At 44.7% G+C, this 17,997-nt stretch overlaps 1 protein-coding gene across 3 annotated transcripts in view; it reads left to right on the plus strand.

Moving 5' to 3' along the window:
* Window positions 1-17,997, plus strand: part of ETS1 (v-ets avian erythroblastosis virus E26 oncogene homolog 1) — a 123,251-nt gene that overhangs the window by 49,023 nt on the left and 56,231 nt on the right. The window contains exon 1 of one of the 3 annotated variants that reach the window (XM_004689105.2): window positions 9,826-10,208. The exons of the other annotated variants lie outside the window; for them this stretch is intronic. Within the exon in view, the coding sequence (XP_004689162.1) occupies window positions 10,127-10,208 (82 nt within the window). The 5' untranslated portion in view covers window positions 9,826-10,126. Of the gene's footprint in view, window positions 1-9,825; window positions 10,209-17,997 lie in introns of those variants that run through there. 3 annotated transcript variants of the gene reach the window in all.

Consider the following 17,997-nt stretch of genomic DNA (forward strand, 5'->3'; position numbering starts at 1 on the left):
CTTGGATCAATTCCCATGACAATTTCATGCTTACTAAATCCCAAATTACAATTCTGATATTTAACAATGGCAGCTAAGGGTGGTGGCATAATGCTCTTTGCATCAGACACAGCACAAAGCATGAGGCACATAGTCATTCCATAAGGAGTTGAGTTTTCTGAACTGGACACTGTGATCAGCTCCATTGTAAAGAGGAAGACATAGAGGCTTTCTGAGACCGAAGGAGGGTGGAGAGCTGGAGAGCTGAAACTCAAGCTCTTACTTGTTGCAGGTAAGAGAGCCTGTGCTCTTCACTGCTCTGCTGTATTGGCTCCTGAGTTAACCTTGAAGTTCAAGTGTATTCTGAATAGGTAAGAAACCAAAGTCTGAGAGCCTATTTGGCTTGACACTGAGGTCTTTGTCCAAGCTATCTTGAAACAGGGGCATTTGTTTGGAGTTGTCTTCTAACCTCCCAGTTCAATTCATTCCACTAAAAAAATGCTCTCCACGCAAGAAAATGTTAGCTCACTAAAAATGAGAAGTTGGAGATGTGGATGTTGAGCCTGTCCTGGACCTGGCATGGATGTTGCCAGCCATCTGGTCTCTCTCAATCCTGTGGAGTTCCCTGAAAGAAAAGTTCATAATCTTTTTGATTTTTTAAAATTCTCAACGTTATTTAGATTTTTAATTCCTGGAAAGGGCTTTCTCCTGGGAACCTGCCACAAGAGAGCAGAATGCTGGTCCTTCTTTCCTCCCACAGTCTGTTGCCAGTTCCCCACCCAGCTGCACCCCCCTTCCCTCTCCCCCTCCCCAGTGGGTCCCTGGTGGCGCTTCCCACCCAAGGCCTTTTTGTGATGAAGTCTTTCAAGATGGTTTCCCAGTCTGGGGAAAACACATGTTTCTGATCAATCTGATGAAATACATTCCCATTAAGAAGTAACTTCTCTATTTTCTACTTTCTTCATTCTCTATGTTACCTATCATTTCAAGTCCTGAGTCTTTGAAAGCACTTCACAGACCTGACCGAGTAAACAGAGCCTTCTTGCACATTGCATGTGGGATTTGCTTCTCTCCTTTCCACCAACTTGAAGGAAACGGTTTTTATTGTATAGGAGCCCATCCAGATAGATGAGACACGAGCTGGGGTCTGTTCTACCTCATGCGTCACTGCAGAACCTTCCACCACAACCCCACTCCTGCATGAGGGCGAGTCCAGCACTGAAGCACGCACAGCTGGTTTCTTGTAAACGACAGATGCCTCTTCTCTTTTTGGCCCTTGGGAACAGAGGATTAAACGTGTGCTGTAATCCCAGGACGTTGACTATCCCTTCTTGAGGTTGCTTTTCAACTGTCATCTTTGTGTTCGTGGCATACTTGGTGTTTAGCAAATTCTAAATATGAGTGATTACACTGGGCACCCTCGAGTTGTTTTTATGGATTTATGTCCCTGTTGTTTATGAACTCATTGTACACATTTTCAGTACAGTACACACACTCAGACACACAGAGATGGAGCAGCATGAAAGTCTAAAAAGTACTGCGTATCTTGCTTCCTCTGTTGTTCTGTTTACTACTGGCAAATGTAGAGTTTGTGTTAATTCATTGTGATGCTGTAATGTTGTACAGCGGACGATACTTGAGGAACAGATTTCCGAAGACCATGTTTATGGACGACTACGATACACTCACAGAACGTTGTATTTACTGACTAATCAGATGTTCTCATGTGACACTTTCCATTTTTCCATGGGCCTATACATGGACCTAGGTCAGGAAGAAGTGACATCAACTAAGGTGTGTTCATCATGCCCCTCATCAAACAGCTCAGCAGTGATGATGGACCCTACACAGACCAACTATTTCCTTGGTTTCTGTGGTTTATGATTAGCCTGTTTTTCCATTGCAACATCTTCATTATCCATTAGCAAATACACCAGGTAAGACCTATTGGCAGCCGGCCACAATCCAACCAGCAGGAGCAGTTAGACCTTCTTTATGCATTTTTATGCCACCTGCTACCTAGTATCAGCTTAGTCTTCTCTTCTGTTTCTCCATTCTTACCTCCCCTCATCCTCCCACCCTTGCCTCAGGCATTGGTTGGTTACAGTAAGGTGAAAGGATTTCAAAAATACGATGCTTTGGGAACTCGACCAATTATAGTAAATTTGAGAAGGTGGAAGGGATTTATATATAGCAGGTACTGAGTGCCCCATAAAGTGCCTATCTATTCTTTCTCACGAAGATGGGAAAACTTTTCATGTATTCTCTTTTGTAATGGACAGTGGAGTTAACAATTCTAGATCTTCCCTCTCTGGTAGTTATAAAACAAAAGGTTCAACTTCAAGTTTAGCAATTCCTGAAGACCACTTCTGACAATAGGAACAGTCAGCTGCACAAAAGTTCAGACTGACAACAGAACCACTGGCTTGCCACGTGCCATTTTTCTTTTAAAGATTTATTTATGTACACAGAACTGGGATACAGGCTAGAGGTGCAGGGGTGGCGAGAAGATTCACTAGAGAGAGTGAGGAGCAGGACAGGCAGATTGAGAAAGTACACTGCTGAGGGGGGCAGCGGGTGAGACAGGAGAGATCTGCTGTGCCACGTGGGTCACCTCCCCGGCCCGGGATCGAACTCGCACTGAAGCGGCTAGCTTCCTAGTAAGCACTGTGCTTTAACCTGTTGTGTCACCAGGGAGGGCCCCACATGCCATTTTTCACAAGCAGCTGCCCCCGTGTACACTCAAATGGAAAATAAAAGGAATAGGGTGATTGTAGGCAACATGTTCCTTCAAAGGAAGGGAGGTAGGATGCGAGAGGAGCAGAATAAAACTTTACAAAGATTCACTTGGTTAGCTCTTTAGTCTTAAACTTTGGGCAAATTTGAGGAGCAGAACAGGCAGATCAATGAAGTACACTGCTGAGGGGAGCAGTGGGTGAGTCAGGAGAGGTCTGCCACGCCATGTGGGTCACTTCTGGGGCTGGGGCCACACTGAGTGGCTGTTGCCAGCTTGCAGTGCTGCACCTATAGCCTGTTGTGCCACCAGGGAGAGCCGCAATGGCCGTTTTAAATCATCATATCAGTAATGAAACCAGTCACCACCTGTACGCAGTGTAGGTAGAGAATATTTAATGAAACTTGGGGTGTGCCCAGGCTGGTGAGTATTAAGGGGCACCTTGAGGGGAGAGAAGGAAATTTTTTGCATATGACTCATGCCTGTGTGGGTAAAGACTGAGAAATACACTTTGTGTCCAGTGAAGATTTTCCATTTGACCTTCTTTTACCTCTTCTGTGACTCCAGAGACCCTGTCCCTCTATTCCTCTGAGCCTCCTTTCCTGCTCTTCCTGCTTGCAGACCTCTTACTGACTTGAGTGACTGTTCATCCATGAACAGTTGGTCTTGTGTGGCAGTTCAACTGGCTCCTGAAGTCACTGGATATCTTACCAAGCTCTCCTTTCATTTTAAAATCTTAGAGATTTAGGTTCCCAAATGACAAGGCCATAGATTCACAATGATGCAACTTTTTCAAACCCCAACCCCCAAAAGGACCCACTCTTCCTAGAGGAAATCCCTTCTACTGCTGTCTCCTGTACCATCTTCCCATTTCCTCCCAGGGAGGTTTCTTCTTATTGAACTTTCTGCTTCCTTTGCCTGGTTTTCAGTATCAAGATTGGATGGAGAAATTCTCTACCTCCTGAGAGCTCCTCCATCTCTAGGGGGGGAAGCGCTAATCTTTTGGGACATTTAACTAGGCATTTCAAAATGAAAGCGGGAGAAGAAAGGGGAAGATTCCACGATGAAATGATCTTAATTAGAGATTCAGACCACAAGTGCAAAGAACATCTGTTTTGAAGTTTGGTGTTGTCTTTGTAACTGGAGAGAGAAGCAGGGTGAAATAGAGGAAGGCCTTAGCCTCCTACTGGATGGAACCACCTGCGTCTAGAGAGGGACTGTGTCATGTCCCCCACCCAACACAGAGCTCCTTGCTAGGAGCCTGGTTATCTGCTTCTGCCAGGTTATTGAGAGACATTGGTTCTCCTGCCATCTGTGCTAATACCATTATTCCTTTACTTCCTTGTGAGGCTAAATTAGGATGCCTTAAATTGGAACCCAAATTCCTTGGTGCCCAGAGACTCACAGGGTAGCCTGCCTTCTGCATTATCTGGGCCCAGGAGAAAGCGACAACCTCAGGAAATACGGTCATTTTGCACCAGGGAACCAAGTTTCCCCTGGGTGTGGAAGGCACCTGGGTCCCGGAGCCCTGACTGGCAGTTCCTGGCCCCTTTCTGCCTGAGCAAGGTCTGATTTACTGCAGGAGGAAGACGTGATGTCTAAACTGGTGGATTTTAAAATGTCGCTTGGTCTGTGGATTAGGCCAATCCATCCCACATTGTTGGGGCTGCAGATGCAGATGAATGGTTCATAATTACAGTCTAAAGAAACTGCAGACAGCAATAGAGCCAACCCAGACCCTTTTTCTCCTTACAGCCCATGCCAAGCTGTCTCTTACAGCGAAAGAGCATGTGGTTATCCTGCCATGTACTTGCCCAAAAGACAGCTCACCCAGTGCAGAGAAGATTGTTACAGTTCTAGAAATCAAGTCTAAGCATCTCTCCACCCCTACTTCGTGTCTTCAGGGTCCAGTAATAGGCCACGCTGAGTGGCAGTGACTTCTGCTAAAATGACAACTGTAAGTAAGCACAAGAGATGCCACAGAGCAAACAGATCAGGGGACCCAGTATGGAACTAGTGAGTCCTGTGCAGGTAGCTGTGGGCAGAGTGACTTATTCTTGCAAACTCATGTTTTTTTAATTGGCAAGCATGAAGCCTGGTCTCAACCATCTCCTGTAGCCCCTCACCCCCTTTTAACAGCCAATGAACATACCACAGATCACCACAAATACGATCTTCCTTCTGCAACTTAATGACACTACATGGTTTCCCTGTGACTCAGACAGCAGAGACACAGATGTAGTTTTCTAATCAGGTAGTTCTGGCATTTCTTCAGGGAGACTGAAGCTGGGCGAGTTCCCAAATCAGGCCCTGAGCAGGACGCTTGAAGAAATTGTGCAATTAAATTGCTTGTTTTTCCTAAACCTCTGTGGAGACAGAGCAGGTAACTAGAGGGTCCAAGCTACTCGGCCAAGGGGGTGCCATGGAGAAGAGTTTAACATGATCTCTAGCTTATTCTCAGGTATACTGGATCTTAACAGCAGTTACAGTGATTTCACATTCATTGAGCACTGTTTCTGACCTAGATCCTGTGCACAATGCTTTGTGTGCAGTATCTCATTTAATCCTCCTGCCAGCCTTAACAGGTGGCAGCTACCATCATGCCCACTTTAAACACAGAGGATCTCAGGTTCTGGACTGTGACTTACTCCACGTAATTCACGGAACTGGTTAGTGGTTAGAGCTGGAATATCAACTGGAGTCTTGTTCCAGAAGTGTCACTATCTCTCTCATCTTGTTTTATTGTGGAGAGTTCTCCTGGGCCAAGTTCTCCCCTCTCCAGGTCCTTCTGAGCTAGACTTCCCCCAAAGCTGCCTCTCCCCTAAAGGCTCATTGTTTATTGTACCATCTAAACAATAGCTAATGAGTCTGTGCAGCCTGGTAGAAGAGCCAAGGGTGGTTTTATTCCTTGAAATAGCCTGGGGGTAGTGACACAAAAAGGTTAAGTGGCTTTGGTTGAGGTCACAGAGGCTTGCTGCTATCAGAGACTTGCACCTCTGAGCCCCTATTTGGGCTCTTGAGCGGACCCTAAGTGTAACTAGGAGTCATAGTTTCCCTCTTCCTTCCCATCTCCAATCTTCCATTTTATTGCATCTTGATAATGGTAGATAGCAAAGTACAAGACATTTTTCTTCTCCCGAGTGTTTTTAATGACTCAGCTTATCACACAGAAATCACTTGCTTTAGAGTTAACCCCTTAGAAGCCAATTTCTTTGTGAGACAGGGACTTGTGCCTTTTCTCAGAGAAAAACAACCACAAGTGGAACTTAGACAGGCTGTGAATTGAGGATTTTTTTTTTTTTAAAGATCTTACATTTAAATCAGTAAATCAACATCTGTGAGTCAAAAACTTGCTTGGGTTCAGCCGTTAGTGGTCTGAATGTTTTTTTGCACTACCTTCAATAAAACTCAGAGGTTCTTTTAGGGTCACTGTTGTTCAAGATTTAGGAGATAGACAAAGAAGTTATTCTAACATTTCTGGAGAAAGGAGTCTGTCTGCCATGATATTTTTACACTTGTCTTTTGCTGAAGTTGGGGCTGTGTTGAGAGAAGAGTATAAGGAAAGGGGAGTTTTAGTTTCTTACATATTACATGTGTTTGAGGCAGTTCCTGTGTGAAGGTGACTATTTTTGATCACATCAATCCTTTGCTCATACTCCTTCCCCCCCCCCAGTGCCGCTCCCCACCCCCCACAATTGCAGGCTGTTAAAAAAGATTTATTTTATTTATGCATACAAGAGCTGAGGTGCAGTAGAGGTTTGGGGAGTGTTGGTGAGAGGATTTACCAGAGACAGTGAAGAGCAGAACTGGCAGATGTACTGAAATATGCTGCTGAGGGGAGCAGTGGTGAGACAAGGAGAGGTCTGTTGCACCCTGTGGGTCAGCTTCCTGGCTGGGTGGGGATTGAATTTGTGTAGCAGTGGCTGGCAATAGCTTGCTAGTGCTGTGTCTTTAATCCCTGTACTACCAGGAAGGCCCCCCTTTTTTTTTTTTTTTAAGATTTACTTATGTATGCATACAGAACTGGGGTACAGGCCAGAGGTGCAGGGGCGGTGAGAGGATTCACCAGAGACAGAGTGGGGAGCAGAATAGGCAGAGTGACTGCTGAGGGGAGCAGTGGTGAGACAAAGGAGAGGTCTGCCCCTTCTGGGCCCTGTGGGTCACCTCTCTGGCTGGGGATCCGACTCTTGCTGAAGTGGCATTAGATAGCTTCATAGTGCTGCAACTTAACCCCTTGTACCACCAGGGAGGACAGTCTGCAGCCTTTTTGGGGATCCTTATTCACCTGATGTTTCCAGTTTAAAGAGTCCTAGCACTTGCTGGATATAATGTACTGATGTTTGAGAAACACTTAACAGTAAGATTCTGTTTTCACCCATGTGCAGGAGAAACAGTTGCTGTATGCAAACAGAAGCAGAGGTTTTTCTTAGGTGCCCTAAAACCAGATATAGTCTTCTAACAGCTTGCACCAGTGGGAAGAAAATAAAAGTTAGACTGATCTTGTTTTGCTGTTGGGGAACCTGGGGCAGGAGTGAAACCAAGTGGACATGAGGGCTGAGAAACAATTTTGCTCTGTATATGGGAAAAAGGACAGACCCAGAGTATCAAATTCACCTCACCATGGGGGTGAGGAAGAGTTGTGGCAAAATAGAAGGCCATAGCAAGGGTTGAGCAGCTGCAATGTACCAGGCACTGGGCTAAGAATTGCTTTTTAGGATGGGCTACAGAGAGAGGCCTTCTCAAGGCTCTAAGAACAGAAAGACCTATTTGTGTCAAAAGATAAATTGATTGTCTTCATCAACATGAACTATACAGGCCTGATTGGATTATTCATATCCCAAGTAAGTGAAAATATTTTCACTTGAGCATATTATTGTTTCTTGTTTCAACCAGTTTCACAGTCACTGTATAGAACTCCTCCTTATAACGTCAATATTCATAATGAGCCTTAGATAGAAGTGATATTCCTGAAGTTATATGGCAACCCCAGGATTTCCCCCAAAGTTTTTAAGTTATAGGACATCATTCCTTGGTTTACACACTGAAATATTTTGAGCTTCTGTGCTTCAGTACTGGATTAGAACAAGAATGATCGACAAATTGAATCATCACAGTTGAAGAGTTAGAAGAAATGAATTTCCCCATTGCTAGAATGGAACGTGTTCACCGTTTAATCATGGCAAATTCTTGTAGTGGCTAATTTGGGGGATGGCAGCAGAAGTGTTTAGAAAAGAGAATTGAAGAGCAGGCTGGAGAAATGAGAAAGGAGCTGTGTTTGAAAATAGAGACATGTTCACCCTTGAATTAAAAAATACCAGCAAACATTTTCTTAGAACAACATAAAAAAAAAAAAACACACAAAATTTCCCAAAGCAGTTCTTAATTTTCTCACTTCTGCTACTGTTCGTAAGGCAGCACTGATTTAAGGTCTGATTCTTTGCTGCTCACATGGATGTGTGAATGTACAATTCATTCATCAGCTGTTTCCCCCAGCTTTGCAGGATCAGAAGTGTCTGTTCTTGTCATCTGGAGGCCAACATTGTTTTCTCATACCTTTAAACACAGCTGGATCGCCAGTCTTTGTTCCTTCCAAAATTAGGATTATTGTATAGAGATGTTTTTTTTTCTGGTCACAGGAGGGGAAGAATGTACAGTTTGAACAGGGAGCCTGAGATAAATGATCTATTTCTGCGTCTTTTCCTGAGTTTTGGTGAGAAACCTGCAAATGACTAAGACACCAGTGGGACCAAACTAAGATTAGGTAAAACAGTGTGTGAACATTTATCTGAGGCAGAGGTTATAGTTGCAGACAAGTGGAGAGAACTCAAAAAATGCGTTTTCTGAGGTTGTTCAGAAAGGTGTGCTTTAATCTTCTATTTAATCAAAGACAGAGCTCAATGCCTGGCTCTGGCCTTACAAACGTGTCTATGTCAGTACTTCTATGTGGACTGATGAATTTGTTAACTAAGATGTGCCGTTTTCATTTATGACAACCAATGTATCAGTGGCAAATCATTCATTATTTGGGAGAGTATTGTGGCATCCCAAGAGTCTGGTGTCCCCAAATGGAGCAAAGGCTGTGTATTGTGATTCTGTCGAGACTGAGATGTGCTCCACAAAATCTTTCTCCTTTGTGAGTGGTAGGAAGAATGTCAGTTTTATCTAGTAGTGTCTGTGACTGGAAAGGCAAAACTTTGGTCCATGGTGTCGTAATTAAAGGAACAGAATCATTAGAAAAGAAAACATAGCTTCCCCTTCCCACAAGTCTGGGTTCTAGCCTGAGGCCCTGTTCTCAACGCTCCGGGTCATGCAGTAGAATTTGGACCTTTGCTGTGGGCCTGGGTAGTCTGTCTTGATCCCTTATCAAGGGCAGCAAGACCAGGTTTCTGCTTTGGCAGGTTGGCTCTGCTTTTAGCAGGGATGGGCTCTGAAAAATCAAAGGCTTCTCTGGGAACACAGTCCCGATTTTTGACTCACTAGCCGGCTGGAGCCCAGAATTTATTCGTGAAGACAGGGCTCACAAATCTCCTGCGCCTGCTTGCACGCATGCCCCTTCAGGGGCATGCCTCACGTCCTGTGTGTCAGTCTTTGTGAATGAATGATGCACACGCACTTGGAAAACTATGCTGCTACTGGAGGGGGACAGGAGAGGGTGACCAAGAACTCAAGAATGCGTGGAGAATCAGACGGACTTTCCCGAAAGGGTCGAGGCGGCCCCAGCGCGCGGCCAGCATGCGCGCTCCGGGCCTTCTTCCCCGTGGAGGACTCAGCCGCCGGCGGGTTCCCAGCGCCGCTCCCCGATCAGTAGCGGGAGGGCTGCGCCCCGGCCCTGAGCCGGCGCGGGTGCACTCGCGTCTGTCCCTCCTCCTTTCGTTTTTGGGCTGGGCAGGCGATTGGGAGTTCGTCATCCCGCCCCCGATCGCCCCGCCCCCGCACCCCTTTCTCCGGCCCCCCCTACCCCCACCAGCCGCAAGTCGGGGGTGAGGGGGCGGAGGGAGCCGAGGGCCGCAGACCCAGCGGCCGAGGCTGGCGCCGTGAGGAACGCCCTAAAGAGGAGGAGAGCGAGGAGGGAGAGAGGGAGGGAGAGAGCGGCTCGGAGATCGGAGCTTGCTGAGGCGGCCGGCCGGAGGAGAGGAGGGAGCGGGGCGAGGACGCGGAGGAGGGAGCGGGCGAGGCGCAGGCGAGGCTGGGACCCGGGGCGCGCGCACTTTTTCGCAAAGTGCCAACTTCCCGGGAGAGTGCCGGGCGCTCACCGTCTGGGCGCCGGGGAAAGTCAGGGAGAATTTGAGATTTTAGGGAAGAAAGTCGGGTCCCCCGCCCCCTTTCCCCTGTTATTAATCCTCATTAACAAGAAAACAACAAGAATAACAGCAAACTTGCTATAATCCAGTCTGTCTCCCCACTCCTGGCACCATGAAGGCGGCCGTCGATCTCAAACCGACTCTCACCATCATCAAGACAGAAAAAGTCGATCTGGAGCTTTTCCCCTCCCCGGGTGAGTGGTGACTGCTGAGGCCCCCACCCCAGCTCTCGGTCCCCTCTTCCCCCCAGTTGCTGTTCCCTTCTCCGCAGTACATTCCAGACTGAGAGGGGATGCCGGTTGCTGGGGGGAGAGAGAGGCTAAGAGGAGGAGGATTGGGGACTGAGACCCTTTGGGGGTGGGTAGCATTTATTTTCTCAGCTGTGTTTTTGTAATGGGAAAAAGCTTCTAGAGTATCCAGCTTCCCCATACCGGCTTTTTACATTTTCCTAAAGCGAGAGTCCTTTGGCCTTACTCTTTGATGTTAAATGGGATGGAGTTGTCATAGAGGGCATCATCCCTCACCCTGCATGTCCCAGAATTGATGCTGGATGGAGGACCCTGGACCTAAGAACCCAGACTGTCCAAGTGACTGGCTTTGATGCACGTTTTCAAACGTCTTGCCTCGGTGAACTCCCTGTCACATGTCCCTTTGGTGTCTGTCACCTCTTTTCTGGTTTTAGACTGAGAAGAGGGAGGAGAACCAGGAGATGGGAAACCTGAAATTATCATCCAAACTTCAGGAACATCCCATTCTGTGTGTACAGGCTCCTCACTGTTCACGTTTCTAAACGCCCAAAGATCTGTTAGGAGAGGGAAAACATTACCAAAGGTGACTTGGTTGGTGGTTGGAAGGATTTGAAGAAGAAAGGTATATGAACAAAATTTCATTTAGTAAAACTCCTTGCAGGCAGCTCCTGGCCCTCCAGAGTTCTTGGAATAAATGCAGATTGGGAGAGTAAGATTATGTTGTTGAGGATAGGGAACTACCAGCTATCCCTACAGATGGAGATTTTGGAGGTAGGATATATATATATGTAGAAAGAGAGTGAGGGAGAGGGAAAAAGAGAGAGGTGGTTACTGGAAAATAAGGATTGCAGTGCTGTGTTACCCTCTTGCATTTGATTATTCATTAGTTTAGCTACTGCTCCCAGAGGTTAGTACTTCTTTGCCTCTACCATAATTAGCTGTTAATTTAACCCTTTTACCTGTTTAAACTTTCGACACCAACCAAGCTGATGTTTTGTCATTGGGATAGTCTTCAGAAATATAATAAATAGACATGGACATGTCTTGTCCCACAGGACCCCCCCCCCCCACAACATTCTGGCCCAGTACTGCTTTGCACAAAGGAGGCAGGGCTTGCTGTCACACGGAGGACCATGATGTGAGCAATGCTAAGATCAGCTGGAACGTGGGGAGATTTGACACTGAGCACTATAGTTCGCAAGCGATATGGCTAGGGTGGTTGCATTTGGGGGCTCAAAGGAGACCTAATAAATTCTGTTAGCTCCAGTTAATTCAAACCATGTATAAAAGAAGTGGAAAGATAGTCCCCAGAAAAGATATAAACTCAAAGAATAGGTCCTTTCCTTCAGGATGACTTGTTTATATGTGTGTTTACGGGGAAGAGACAGATTTGGGTGTCTGGGCAATATCATGGAGGTATGTCAGTCTACATAGCTACAATGGGTCTTATGTACTGGAACACAGAAGAGCCCCTGGCAACACATGTTTTAGATCACAGTAAACAGCTGAAGCAATTTTTTTCTTGGGGGGGGGGTGTTTAATTTAGCATTAAATATTAGAGACTTCAAGTTCATGGTGCTGTTATTTCAGCTACTGATAAAAAAATAATTCTGGGCAAGGGATGTTCCTTTGCTTTCCCCATCTGTAAAATGGACCTTAGTGCTGAAGTCAACATCCATGATAGTAAGCACCTCTTAAGTACTTCTCATTTTCAATAAGGTTTGCAAACTACATTGGAGGACCTGTATGACACTTTCAATGCATGAGAATTTCCTCTGGTCAAAGAAGTCAGGCCAACTTCTGGCATTTTTTGAAATGTGATTTGGTTTCTGGCACTATTTTGGGGAAGAAAAAGGAAGAAGCTTGAAAATATATTCCAACTGAGTTTTAGCGTTATTCTGGATGTTTAGAGGCATTGAGCTGACTGTTTACACCCCTATAATATGTAGAGGCACAGAGCAGATCGATAACTTATCTGTGAGCCAGTGGCTGAAGTGAAGTTAATCCCTGCTTCTAACTCCTCAGTGTATGTTGCTTTGAGTAACACTGCAAGTTATTTCTGAAGAGCACAGCAAAGAAACTTCAGTTGAGACCTAAACTTGCAGGTGCACGGATGGAAGAAACATCTTCCTGTCTGTTTTTGTTGTTTAGAAGTGAAGACTCGGCTAAGTGGGGATTTGCTTTGCCCAGCAGACCATATAGGACATGTGTTTAAAGTTTAACTTCTCACATTGTCACTGTGTGTCCACAGCTGTGACTTAAATATTTGTCAGAATGATTCCTTGGGGGTTGTATAGTTTCTTATGTGCGGAGAGCCCTTGCTTGGGATCTTATCTGGTTTAAATAATTAAACTAGAATTCCCCTACCTACCCAAAATGGAGAGCCAAAGAAAGGCAGTAGAAGATAGGGTGTCAAAACAGGGTTTTGTTTTACTTTCAGCCAGTACTTTTCTGGCTGTTCTGTGGCATATTATACCTATATCCTAGAAGGGTAAGCAAAGTGCTGAGAAGCTGAGGTGCTTATCCCTTTGCCAATGACTCAGGTAAACTGGGATATCTGCCTGTCTGTGACCAGGACCTGATGAGGACTCCCTATTCATTTGTAGTCTAACTTTTGACAGATTTAAGCACCAACTTAGCATATACTTTGAAATTGTATTGAAACTGAATTTCCTTCCATGTCTGAAGTGGGACAGGCCATTTTGATGGCCATGCACAGTTGAGAGGTTCTCAGATCTCAGATGGGTTAAAAGAAAGCCATAGAGTTTCCTCTGAAGTTCCCTCCTGGAGTGGAGCTTGCTGACAAGGGGCCCTGGTGGTGCCAAAGCAAATACATCCCCAAACCACTTAATTTTTCCTCTCCTTCCTTATTCTACCTTCTTGTGAGGTGAGCATATGCCCAGAGAAGCAGAGGAGTGCTAATAATGCTGGCTATTTGCCCTTTTATAATAATAGACCAGCCCCTGTCCTCCCAGAGCAGTGGAGGGAAGAAGCTTTGTCCCTTGCCCAGGCTTCTTGGTCGGGCTCTTCATCAGTGCAGGCAAGGGATGGCTCCTTCTGGACTCCCATCACCTTCCAATAGGAAGGTGAACTCCACTGAAGAGCGTGGAGTTCAGAGTGGGGACTCTGGAGCCAGCCTGTCTGGGTTTGAACATAAGCTCTGTCATTTACTATCTGTGCACATTGTCTCTGTACTTGGGGCAATCTCACTGTGCTCCAGTGTCAGTGAAATGAGTATACTTGTTGCATCCCACAGGTAGACTTGAGAATTAAATATTCATGTGTGCAGATTCTTAAAACAGTGCCCCGTCCATAATAAATTCAAATAAACAGTTAACTAGAAAACGGGCCAGCAGAAAATGACCCTGAACTGTGTAAATTTTTCAGGGGCCCTTGAAATGATTAACAGGAGCCCTAATCTCCTACTTGAGGGAAAGAAGAATAAAAACTGGAGAGAACTTTTTCACCTGCTTAACTGAGAGCTCAAGCCCATGGTGCTCCCTTTGGAGGTCCAGGGAGCCAGGCCTGAGAGTCAGGTTGCAGTAAGTGGCAGGACATCTATAGGTCACAACTGTCACAGTTCAAGACACAGGGTGGGTCACTCACTTCCGGTGAAGGAGGCTGTCACTGCTACCTCAGAGCCAGAAGGTCACCAAGACTAGGACCCAGGGGGCATTTCCAAGGCTGATGGAAAAGTAGTTTTCAGTTATGCATAGTTGAGAATTGTATCATGTCCAGTTATTATAAAGTATCTCACATTTTATTTATTTATTTGGTTGGCAGAGCTTGCATTCCTGGCATTTTTGGTTGATTTGTATTGCTGTTTTTTTTTCCCCCTGTGTAGCATTTTTTTCTTTCTTAAAGAGACCAGACCACCCTGTAGAAGGATCCCTCTCTGAGACAAACCCGTCAGTGGTCAACTTCTCAGAGCTGAGTCTGCTCTGGGCTCCATCAAAATTTCTGCAAAACCAAGAACTGGTCAGTGTAGGTCAGGATTTTTCAGGAAAATGAAAGTGCCTAGATAACTCTGGAGTGGCTACAGCGACAGCATAATTACAGACCTTTTCTCTGGTCTGTTGAATGAATTACCGTGGCTGTGGTGGTGTTCTGGGATTTTGCACTGGAGGTTAAGCCTTCCATGCACTGGGAATATGGCCATATCTGAATCCCATGCAGAGCCTGCATTCTGAGCCAGGTACCTTCATATAAAATAGCATTTCCACAGTTCTCCTGTACTCTCAGGTGGAGAGAGGTATTATTTTATTCACTTTTCAGAGAAGGAAATTGATATTTGGGGAGATGCATCATTTGCCCCAAGCCATACCTAGAAACTTGCAAACTGAGGCACTGTTGCAGGGGCTTTATACCTAAAATTCAAACACCTGTTGCTATTTACACACTGTGGAAGCTAAGGGCTATGAGAAAGCAATGTTGCTTGGTGCTTTGGGGGTTGAGGTGGTGTAGGGGCTCCTGCTTTCCTGTGGCATTCCCCCAAGCTGGCAGACAGGGCTCTCTCCAGGCTTGGTGGACCAGATTCTTTTAGGGAGATGCTTGAAAGTTCTAGCAGCATTTGCCTCAGATTGCCAAGCCTCTGCTTCTCTACCATGGTGGTTGTGTTTTTCCAGTGGTGTCTCACAGGTGGGAGATGATTATATTTACTTCCAAGGTCACGTCTTTCCCAGAGCCTCCTGAGTCTGCCTGATTTACCGTGTTCATCACAGACACTGCTTGGCATATCCTCTCTCAACTTTTGGACGAGAAGAGACACAGAGCAGCAGCTAGTTTGTTTCCTTAATGCAATTACTGCTTCATTTTCTGGCCTGCAAAAAAGCTATAGGTATCTACATTTGCTGTCTATACAGCAAATAGGTTTTTAACTTTTTTTTACTTAACATGTAGTGTTTTCACATCCATTCCCTGAGTCAGGGCACTTTAGTTAATCCTGCCGAAGGGGCTGCTGTGTCCTGGACCTCTGCCCACAGACCTGCCAGCCTTCCACAGCCCAGGGCCAGAGGATGGACAGACAGAGGGAGACCCTTGGTGCTTGTCCATGGCAAGGTGTTAGTTTCTCTGTCATTCTCTTATGGGGAGCATTTCCTCCAAATAATTTGGGTTCACAGTTAATCATGGTGAGAAACTTGTATATGAGTAACACAGTAAGCATGCTTCTCTGGCTGCTCCAGAATGAAAATGTTGGTCATTTTCCCATTGAGGAGGGATCTCTGATGAGATTTGCCTCTATGCTCACAGCATCCTAGATCCACCCCTTACTTTCAGCTTTTAAGCTCTCCTTAACTGGGTGTTGGGGATTCAAGGCAACCCCCAAGTCTATCATTTTTACTCATGCTGTGTCTGTAGCTACTTTTTGCTTTTTTTTTTTTTTTTTTCAGTTGGGTTGAAGTTCTGTTTTCTCAAAAGGTGAGTAGGTGTTTGTCCAAATTGCATAAATGAGGTGTTTCTTCTTGACTACTTCTCTGAAGGCCTGTCTCTGCTACCTTTCTCTTTTGATTTTATAGCTTGTACTGTTTAAAGAGATACAGAATGAAATTGGCCTGTGGTGTAGGTTGCAGTAGATCTTATTTCACTGGCAGGGAGCCATGCTTACAGACACACTCAAAATATTGCTGTTCAAGCCATAAATATTGATTGATTATTGGGCCAACTTTGTTATACATTCTAGGTGCTTTCTAGTAGCTGCTGCCTCCATGCCTTCCCCTGACACTTCCAAAGTGGCTTCCTTTGACCCATCAACTTTTATCAATAGTCCTTTCGAGTAGTATTATGTGCTGCATCACAATTACGAAAGATTGGTCTGGGATATGTTTTAGTACCGACTAGCTTCAGAGAATTTTGGCCTATTGGATTTCAGATCTTAATAATGTACATAGACTGGGAGATCATGGAAGTTATCGTCCAACCTGGAACACTTGAGAATATAATAGTTACTATCAACAGTGATATCAGACAATAGACATTGTCTGCAACTCTCAGCCTATGAAAGTCATGCTATGTAGACATTGAATTTGAGTGATAATATTCTTTGTAATAGGGACTCTTAATTGCTAATCTTAGGGTTAGTAAAGCATGCTAACAGGACTAGATTAAGAATTAGAAGCAATTTTAAGTTCAGTGTGGTTTTCTCCAACCATGAGTTACATTCTTAAATTTGTTTCTGACGCATAATGTAATATTTCTCAGCGCCTGAGAAGCAACTAAAAATCAACCTCAAACAAGTCCAATTCAAGCATTTGAAACCTCTTGGTAGCTTCGGGTAGCTCTGCTAAGCTGTTAATTTTTGCTTTGCAAGGTTCTGCGGGGGAGCTGTAAACTTTCTGCATGGTTGTATGTGTGTGTGAAAATGAACTTTTTTGGTAGGGGAAATGTCATCATTACACAAGCAAAACAATTAAAATCTTTATTTTATTTGTCCTTATGTTTACCCAAGATGAGAAATTTGACTGTTGGCATCAAAAGGGATGGAAAAAAAAGAGGTTCTTTGTGCCATTCAAGTAGGTAAAAACAAAAACAAAAGTAAAAAAGGCAAGGCCTCAATTCTCTAGGCGGGAGGAAGGGCATGGTGGGTTCAATTGCAACATCTCTTTTGGCTAAAATAAAATAGAAAAATGACGACAGAAAAAAAGGAAGAAGGTATGAGAGAACCAAAGGAAATAAGGAGAGAAAAAGGAAGGAAGACATCTAAGTGCTCTGTCACAGATGCTGGAAGAACACTCCTCAGAAGCAAACTTTAAGCTGGTGGGGAGCACATGGGGCCTGTTGTTTCCACTCTGTGCAGCCATTTCTGAATATTTCTGTCCTTTCTGGGTGCATGGCTGGTCAGGATAACTCAGAGGAAATAGTCCCTGTTTTCCAGGTGTTTCCATGCTAAAAGTGTAGGCAAAGACCATTGTTTGAACTCATGGAAATGTTTGTGCATCAGCAATTCCTTATGTTCTCTGTGCCCCTTGGGTTCTTTCTTCCAACTGTCCTAAGCTAGAATCAGTTCATGGTTTTGCTTCAGCGGGAGCATGGGCATATTGCAGAAGCATTTGAAACAGGAAGAAGAATAGTAGAAAGGTTATTTTAGATACGGAGAACAGTGTGGGAAACGTGTGGAAAGTTTGGAGTAAAAGAAAACTCACATAAATAGGAAGGATATTAAATATCTTGATTATAGTAAAGGAAGGGAAGCTGACACGTGAGACTAGAACCAATGTAGGAGCATTTTGAATCTCAGGATGAATTTTACCTTTGAAAGGAGAGGCATTTTAAGGACACAGAAGTGTCACTGAAGGCTTATGAGAGGTGATTTTTTATTTTCTTTTTTCTTAGCATTACTTACCTCCCACTCAGACTGTTAGTTGTTAAAACCTCCTTATCAGTTTATCAGAAAAAGCGTTAAACCTCAAAAAAGATGACAAAATCAATCAGGTACATATTTTCAAGGTACAAATGGAAGATAAAGACTCTAGGTCAGACAAGGGAACTCTTAAATTTGGGGAGTTTGTAGTTGCATGGGTTCAAGTATTTAGGGTCTCCTACTTTGTGCCAGATACCATACCTGCTATCAGTTAATGACCATTCTGTGCAATTACAGTCTTGTAGAAGGAGAATTCATTGTTTATTATTTCTGTTTAAAATCAGAGTGTGTTGTTGAGTCTGATTGTAAAATACCCTTCAGAAAATCCACCATAGGAAATTTACTTATTCCAGGTGACGACTTTCATATTTCTGATAG

Source organism: Condylura cristata, unplaced genomic scaffold, assembly GCF_000260355.1.
Source record: "Condylura cristata isolate star-nosed mole 26May11 unplaced genomic scaffold, ConCri1.0 scaffold00025, whole genome shotgun sequence".
NCBI classification, from domain to species: domain Eukaryota; kingdom Metazoa; phylum Chordata; class Mammalia; order Eulipotyphla; family Talpidae; genus Condylura; species Condylura cristata.